This window comes from Panthera uncia, chromosome B1, assembly GCF_023721935.1.
Source record: "Panthera uncia isolate 11264 chromosome B1, Puncia_PCG_1.0, whole genome shotgun sequence".
In the NCBI taxonomy this organism is placed as follows: domain Eukaryota; kingdom Metazoa; phylum Chordata; class Mammalia; order Carnivora; family Felidae; genus Panthera; species Panthera uncia.
In genome coordinates, this window is record NC_064811.1 from 92,197,265 (window position 1) to 92,206,236 (window position 8,972).

Consider the following 8,972-nt stretch of genomic DNA (forward strand, 5'->3'; position numbering starts at 1 on the left):
TTTTTAATGTTCATTTATTTTTGAGAAAGAGAGAATGTGCATGTACCTGCACACATGAGGGGCAGAGAGAGAGGGGGACAGAAGGGACCCAGGCACCCCTCTAAAAAGGAAATTTAAAGAGAGACATGCACTTGGAGGTGCCTGGATGGCTCAGTCAGGTAAACATTCAACTTTGGCTCAGGTCATGATTTTGCAGTTGGTGAGTTGGAGCCCCACGTTGGGCTCTGAGCTGACAGCTCAGGGCCTGGATCCTGCTTCCGATTCTGTGTCTCTCTCTTTCTTTGCCCCTTCCTACTCACACTCTGTCTCTCTATCTCTCAAAAATAAATAAACATTAAAAAAACAAGAGAGAGATATGCACACAAGGAGAATGCATATGAAATTGTAGTTATTGTTGCCATAAGGCAGGAACCACCAGAAGCCAGGAGGGAGGACTGGAAAACATTCTTCCCTAGTGCCTTCAGAGGGAACATGACCCTGCTGATAGCTTGATCTTGGACTTCTAGGCTCCAGAACTGTGAGAGAATCTATTTCTGTTGTGTAAGTCACCCAATCTATGGCACTTGGTTGCAGCAGCCCTAAGAAGCTAATACACCAGGATGCATCATAGGAGGATCTGAGATGGGAAATAAAAGAGAATAAGAAACATGGAAGATGGAATGAGAGGGTACAATATATGTCTGATCAGAAAAAGATAAGAAAGCAAATATCTATTTGAATAGATAATATCTGATGATTTTCCAGAATTGCCAAAACCCATTAATCTTCAAATACAGGAATCACAATGAATCCTAAGCAGGATAGAAAAGGAATGAGGGAAAAAACTAGAAGAGAGGAGGGGAGGAAGGAAGGAAGGAGGAAGGGAGACAATCATAAATCCACTTCTAGCCACATTGTAGTCAAACTTCAGAACACCAAGGACAAAGAAACAATCTTAAAAAGCAGTCAAAGAAAAAAGAGTTTACTACTAACAAATCTTTACTGAAGCAAAATGACCCCAGCAAAATGGCATAAGATGCCAGAAAGAATGGGTCTACATTCCCAGATTGATGATCCTGTGCCTAGCACTGGAGGTCCTCTGACAGAATGCTTGGGAAATGATCCTGTACCAAGGTTTGCTCAAAGTTCCAAACTGGTTCAAAGTTCTTGCAGCCCAGAGGTCCGTCCATAGCAGAAATGCTCACGGCACTGACGGAATACCTCTATTAGGACAGCTGGTCCCCTGCAGCCTGCTTTCTGATGCCATGTGGGTTCCTCCTCTGCAGCCACCCCTGTCAGGTTTCTTTTCTGATCCCCAGGAGGCTGAATGGCCAAAACTGCAGCCAACGTGGATTTCATTATCTTATTGGACTCAGAAACTTCTGGAGAGAGTTTTCTCTAGTTGAGGCCTATAACTCTTAACCGTTCCCTTTGATTTTTGGAGGTCGCTCTGGACGCGTGTGAATTACTCATGAATTCACACCAACGTATAGCAAATATAAACCGCAGTAAAGTGTGATAGTTACTTCTTGCTCCTTTCAACACTTAATCATTTACTGCCTCATTTATTTTGTCTCCAAGTATGCCTAAGTCCTTGAAATATACATATTTCATACTTCCTTTGAAACACTCAGGTCTGGCTAGCACAATGCTATCCACATAATAGGTGATGATGCAAACAAATATTTGTAGAGATAAAGGACTCGCAAGGGGAAGGGATAGAGGAAGGCTTCAGATTGTTTAGTTAGCCTGTTTAAGACCACGCTGCAGGTAGTAAAAGATCTGGTTGCAGAGTCTGCACTTTCTGGTGCCCATCCTGGCTCCCTTGGTTACCAAGGAAGCCTGGCAGGCTGATTCGTTAAGGGGAGATTTTCTCTATAATCAGTATTATCCTGGATCAGTGTATCAGACAGGGTTCTTCAGAAAAACAGAGCCAAGAAGATGCAAACATATATAGACGAGAGTTATTGTCAGAAATTGGCTTGCATGATTATAGAGGCAGGAAAATCTCAAAATGTGTAGTTGGCAAGGTGGAGACCCAGGACAACGAATGGTGTAGTTGCCAAGGCCAACAGGCTGAAGACCCAGGAAGAGCCAATGTTTCCCTTCAAGTCCAAAGGCAGGAAAGACCCATGTCCAGCTCAAAGGCAGTTTGGCAAGAGGAATGTCTATCTTGGGAGAAGGTCAGTCTTTTGCTATTTGGTCCTTCAGCTGATTGGATTGGGCCTATCCACATTAGGGGGAGCAATCTGCTTTACTCAGTCCATTGATTTAACTGTGAAATTCATCCCAAAACAACCTCACAAAAACACCCATAATAACGGTTGATCAAGTATCTGGGCACCTTATGTCCAAGTGAAGGTGGCACATAGAATTAACCATCACAGTCAGCTAGCATGAATTATGTTCTGTTGTTCAGGAGGCTCTCACAAGATTATTTGAGTCATAGGAGAATTCAAGATAATACTGACTGCCTAAGGTAGAGAAAGAGTAACATCTTTCAAGCAGTTTTGTGTATCTTCTTTTGTCTTTGATCTCTTACTCTATGGTAGGATCACTTTTGCATTTCTTTTTGTATTTTTTTCCTCTGGTCATAGATATGTTGGGAAAGAATATAAGGAGCAGAAGGGACTCTGGCACCACTTCGCTGATGTGGAACGGCAAATGACCGCACAGCACTACGTGACAGAATTTAACAAGAGGCTTTATGAACAAAAGATCCCAACACAGATATTCTATATCCCATCCACAGTATTACTGGTGAGATTAAAGGGAGTAACGGTTTGCTTAAACAGGCCTGTAAATATATGTCAGGTGAGATTTCTGGTAAAATCCAGTAAACTCAGTTACCAGACTCCTTCATCTACTTCATCTGCTTTATCCACTTAGACATGTCAGAACTAAGACCCTCTCTACCCTGAATATACAATTTGGATCTTGGATCTCCCAAATCACTCTGTTAATTCTGGTATCTGGTCCGCATACATGGTCAAGTTGGCATTTGTAGTATCCTTTCTTTGTGTACTGTCTGTACTTTCAACGAGAGAAGAAGGACCCTGAAGATCATATGTAGTACAAATTATTCCCTCAGCACGAAGCATTCATTCCCTGTTTCACATCTGTTGGACCCCACCCCTTGTGACCAAGTGATTACTAAGTCATAGCTTAAACACCTTAGTAAGGACAAATAATTATTACCTTTTCACTTTCAAATAATTCTAGTTGTTAGAAAGCTCTTAGATTTAGCCCAAATCTGTCTTCCTCTGAATTCTACCTGTGAATTACAGCTCTACCTTCTGGGGCCATCGAGACCAATGTGTTTTCACTAAGATATCTCTTTAAATATAGACAGGCAACAATCCGCCTCCACTGACTTTTCTCTTATTTGGATCAAGAATATTCTGCCTCCCCAACTATATCAAATCCTTAGCTCATTCACACCTAAAGGATTTTGTTTTACTTTGGCCAGAGACATTTTTAGACCCATATTCTATTACCACTAATAATAGCTATCATCCATTTTTCACTTTCTTTATGTCAAGCACTATGCCAGACATTTAACACATTAACCTTTGAAACAACTCTGCAAAATAGATGATACACACAAACGCTTAGCTGACATTCCAGTCCCGCGTCCCAGCACATGATCTATCCACATATCCTAATGGGCTAGCTCCCTGGGGTAGGTCCCATCATGACCTCATTTTTATGTGAGCATTTTGAAGAATAATAATAATTTTAGGTTCTCTTATATATCACATAATGTGTTAACCACCCTACATACATTTTTCCTCATATAATTTTTTTAACACTCCTATAGTGGCTATTATTATAATACCTGATTTACAAGCGAGCAAACCAAAATCTATAACAAAGCTCCTAAGTGGCAAAGCCTGGGTTCAAAGTGAGGTCTACTGGACCCCAGAGCCTGCAGCCTTCCTAGCCATTGTGATATATTGTCTCCCATTTCTATTTTTCAGATTTTGGAAGGCAAGACAATAAAGGGATGTATAAGTGTGGAACCTTATATCCTGGGAGAATTTGTAAAATTATCAAATAATGCGAAAGTGGTTAAAACAGAATACAAAGCTACAGAATATGGCTTGGCATATGGCCATTTTTCCTACGAGTTTTCTAATCATAGAGATGTTGTGGTCGATTTACAAGGTATGTGAAATTGGGGATTATTTTTTTACTTTTAGTGTTATTCATATGTAAATATGAGATCTTGTAACTAGCTCTTCCAGTCATTATTTAATAGTTTGTTCAGTGCCTAGACTACTATGTGTAATTAAATTAATCGATTTTATGGGGTGCCTGGGTGGCTCAGTCGGTTGAGCATCTGACTTTTTTTCTTAGTTTTTTTAATTTTATTTTTTTATTTTTTTAAAATTTACATCCAAATTAGTTAGCATATAGTGCAACAATGATTTCAGGAATAGGTTCCTTAGTGCCTCTTACCCATTTAGCCCATCTCCCCTGCCACAACCCCTCCAGTAACCCTCAGTTTGTTCTCCATATTTATGAGTCTCTTCTGTCTTGTCTCCCTCCCTGTTTTTATATTCTTTTTGTTTCCCTTCCCTTATGTTCATCTGTGTTGTCTCTTAAAGTCCTCATATGAGTGAAGTCATATGATTTTTGCCTTTCTCTGATTGACTAATTTCACTTAGCATAATACCCTCCAGTTCCATCCACATAGTTGCAAATGGCAAGATTTCATTCTTTTTGATTGCCGAGTAATATTCCAATGTGTATGTGTGTGGGGGGGGGGGTGGTGTGTGTATATACACACACACATACCACATCTTCTTTATCCATTCATCCATCCATAGATATTTGGGCTCATTCCATACTTTGGCTATTGTTGATAGTGCTGCTATAAACATGGGGGTGCATGTGTCCCTTCAAAACAGCACACCTGTATCCTGTGGATAAAGAGCATCTGACTCTTGATTTCGGCTCACGTCGGGATCTCATGGTTCGTGAGTTCAAGCCCTATATCGGGCTCTGTGCTGATTGTGCAGAGCCTGCTTGGAATTCTCTCCCTCTCCTTTTCTCTCTGTCCCTTCCCCACTTGTTCTCTCTCTCTCTCTCTCTCAAAAGAAATAAACTTAAAAATAAATAAATAAATTTAATAAATTGATTTTACTATATGTAGCAAGTGCTGTCTGAAAAAAAAAATGTGTAAAGCTTCTACCAGTGTCTAGAGTAATACATAATCAGTGAGAAGATCTGCCTCACATTCTGTTGGGCTTAATTCTAGAGCAAATCCACAACAGCTTTTTAAAATTTCACTTAAGTGTATTTGAGTGATGTAGGTTTTTTAATATTGCATGTTTTAATATGTGAAAATCTTTCCACTCTTTCATTTCTTCAGCCCTTTACCCTTATTACAAGTGTGATACTGGGTTTCATAAATGGTGATCATTATGGAACAGAAAGTTGTGTGTACAAAAATCTGACTTTTTAAAAATTTTCTGCATTTATATTTTAATTGTTTCAGTTCATCTATTATTTTATTTATCAGAACTATTATACTGATATAAGAGCCAATACTCTTCACTTCATTTAAATGATAAATGAGGTTTATTATAATTATTTTTAATAATGATTCTATGACCATTCCCCAAGATTTTGTCTACTCCCCTTCTGTAGCATTTGTCATCACTCTCTGCCATATTATATATTTTACTTACTTATATTGCTTCTTAATCTGTCCCACTTCACCAGAATATTAGCTTAATGAGTGTAGGGATATTTTTTATTGGGTTTTTTTTTTTTTTTTTGAGAAAGAGAAAGAGAGTGCATGTGCATGAGTGGGGAAGGGAGAGAGGGAGAGAGAGAGAGAATCTTAAAATTTTTTTAATGTTTATTTATTTTTGAGAGAGAGACAGACAGAGCATGAGCGGGGGAGGGGCAGAGAGAGAGGGAGACACAGAATCCAAAGCAGGCTCCAGGCTCCGAGCTGTCAGCACAGAGCTCTATGTGGGGCTTGAATTCATGAGCAGTGAGATCATGACCTGAGCTGAAGTCTGACCCTTAACCTACCGACCTACCGACCGACACACCCAGGGGCCCTGAGAGACAGAATCTTAAGGAGGCTCCACACCCAGTGCGAAGCCTAACTCAGGGCTCCATCACACAACCCTGGGATCATGACCTGAGCCAAAATCAAGAGTCAGCCACTCACCAAACTGAGCCACCCAGGCACCCCAAGTGTAGGAATTCTTGACTCACTCATTCATTGCTAAATCCCCAGTACTCAAAACAGTGTCTTGTACAGTGTGTATACTCAATAAGTATTTGTTAAATGAACAGATGAATATATGAATTAATGAGTTAGGCACTAAATAAACTTATGCATCATGAAATAAATATTCAATATATTGTGATCTTAGTAATTAAACTAAGTGCATTTTACTGCTCTCTAATTCCTTGAAAATTGGTGATCTAGGTATGTCATAGCTGACAAACTTAATTACTCAGCATTTAGTTTCCCTTTTTAAACCAATTATTGGAGTATGCAATACCAAATCCCTTAGCAGAAATTTATTAGAAGTAAATCATTATGACCAGGTTTTTAAAATATCTCTTTAAGCATATACATTTTATTTCTCTGAAACACATTACTGACATTTGTAGAGGATTTAATTCTCATACATATTTATTTCTCTTTTAGGTTGGGTGACTAGTAATGGAAAAGGGCTTATCTATCTGACAGATCCCCAGATTCACTCTCTTGATCAGAACGATGTCACTACCAATTTTGGAAAGAAGGGAATTTTTTACTTCTTTAATCACCAGCATTTGAAATGTAATGAAATATGCCATCGTCTTTCTTTGACAAGACCTCCAGCTGAGAAACCAAATAAGTCATAGACTATCTGGCTTGGTAATGGGATGGGCTTGGTGCCACTCACGGGAGCTGGGTCTTCCTCTTCCCCCAGGCACACACAGTATCGTGAAGCCTGGTCCCCTCAGACTTAGGCAGGGCTGTGGGACTACTTCTGGCCAATGACTTGTGAGAGGAATTAGTGACTATCCATTTCAGACCCATATTTAATTGCCAGTGTGACTTGTTATGGAGTTACTTCTGCCACAATTACCAAGAATATGTCAGGAGACAGCTGCTTATCGGCATAAGTCCTACAATGAGGGCAACACGGAAAAAGCCCCCAAGTGACCCATCATGGACACAAAACAGATGAGAAATAAACTTTTGTGTTTAAGCCATTGAGATTTTGGAGTTTTTTGTCACTATCAATGCTGATACCATGAGTGTTTTTCTTATTGCAATATTTAGGAGTTCTCTGTACATATTAAAGAATTCAGGACATTGTGATAGAAGTTATGGTTTTTTTCTCTTTGTCATGTGACATTTGACTTCATATGAAACTTTTTCTTCCATGCAGAATTTGTTTAATACAGTTGAATTCATTAATATTTTATTTTATGGCTCCTAGGTTGCATGTCATATGTAGATCCTCCTGACCATGGGTTTATTTTAATCCCACTATATATATATATATATAATATATAATACTTATATTTATATTTATATATATACTTATACCCATATATATACACTTATACTATATACTTATATATATACTTATATATACTTATATTTATATATATATTTATATTTATATATATATATATATTTTTTTTTTTTTTTTTGAGAGAGAGAGAGCACATGAGAGTAGGGGAGAAGGGCAGAGAGAGAGAATCCCAAGCAGGCTCTTCTGAGCCCAATGCAGGGCTCAATCTCACAACCCTGAGATCATGACCGAAGTCAAAATCAAGAGTCAGAGGCTCAACCAAGTGAGCCACCCAGGGCCCTCCCCCACCATATTTTCTTCTAGTGCATTTACATTTGTGAAAAGTGTGAATGAAGAATAGTGCATTTTAACAGTCCACTCCTTGCAACACACAGATCTGCTTCTTCACACAGGTGTGGGGGGCAGCTCATCCAGGATCTTTCTAAAAAAAACTTAGAAAATGGATATTGGTGAGGTGTTCCTTTCCTGAAGTTAGGGTTTGGGGATGCAACTAGTTTTCACCATTTCCCTCCTCCACAATTCATTCTAAATTTCCCTCATTGTTTAGTATTACTTCCGCAAGTCTTAGTGTTTACCTGGTGATGTGACTCAGACTTACATATGTGAAGTTTCTGCATGCTTGATAGAGCTTTCTCAGGGGTTACTGCACACATCTGTTCACAACTGCATCAGGGCAAGTGAGAACAATTCAGATCTGCTGTGGGGAGTGTGGTTGACTGGGAATCCAGCTTCCACTCCACTGGGTCCACTGCTGAGTTCATGGTGAAGTCACGCTCCCCAGTGTGCTCTCAGCCACTGACTCAGCAAGGCCAGGACACTTTATTTATTTTTTTTTTATTAACATTTTTTATTTATTTTTGGGACAGAGAGAGACAGAGCATGAACGGGGGAGGGGCAGAGAGAGAGGGAGACACAGAATCGGAAACAGGCTCCAGGCTCCGAGCCATCAGCCCAGAGCCTGACGCGGGGCTCGAACTCACGGACCGCGAGATCGTGAAGGCCAGGACACTTTAAACAGGTAACTGCACATGAAGTCTTCCCACTGGCCTGATCAAAAACTTCTTAACACTGCTGTCCTCTAAGACTCTTCCTGCCGAACCTTCCTTTGTCTGCCTTCTCCTTTCTCCTACACAGATGTCAGACCTGTGTACTCTTGTTCCCACTGCTGAGCCTTTACAGTCATTTCTCCCAATAAATATCACATATGTCTAATCCCTTTTTGGCATCTGCCTCCTAAACAACCCAAACCAACACAAGTTTATTAAAGAAATGGGAAAAACCTCATCCTATTCACAAAGAGGGAGGGGTGCCTGGGTGGCTCAGTCAGTTAAGTGCCCAACTTCAGCTCAGGTCATGATCTTGTGCTAAAGTGCTACATGAGTTCAAGCCCTGCGTCAGGCTCTGTGCTGACAGCTCAGAGCCTGGAGCCTG

General features: G+C 39.9%; 1 protein-coding gene across 6 annotated transcripts in view; it reads left to right on the forward strand.

The window, feature by feature from the left end:
- ALPK1 (alpha kinase 1) overlaps window positions 1–7,235 on the forward strand; it is a 126,305-nt gene extending 119,070 nt beyond the window's left edge. For 4 of the 6 annotated variants that reach the window (XM_049631048.1, XM_049631047.1, XM_049631049.1 and 1 more), the window contains 3 exons: window positions 2,577–2,739; window positions 3,960–4,146; window positions 6,659–7,235. In XM_049631048.1, coding sequence (XP_049487005.1) covers window positions 2,577–2,739; window positions 3,960–4,146; window positions 6,659–6,858 — 550 coding nt within the window. In that variant the 3' untranslated portion in view covers window positions 6,859–7,235. Of the gene's footprint in view, window positions 1–2,576; window positions 2,740–3,959; window positions 4,147–6,658 lie in introns of those variants that run through there. The other 2 variants (XM_049631052.1, XM_049631051.1) reach the window with 2 other exon arrangements.
- Window positions 7,236–8,972: the final 1,737 nt, after the last annotated feature.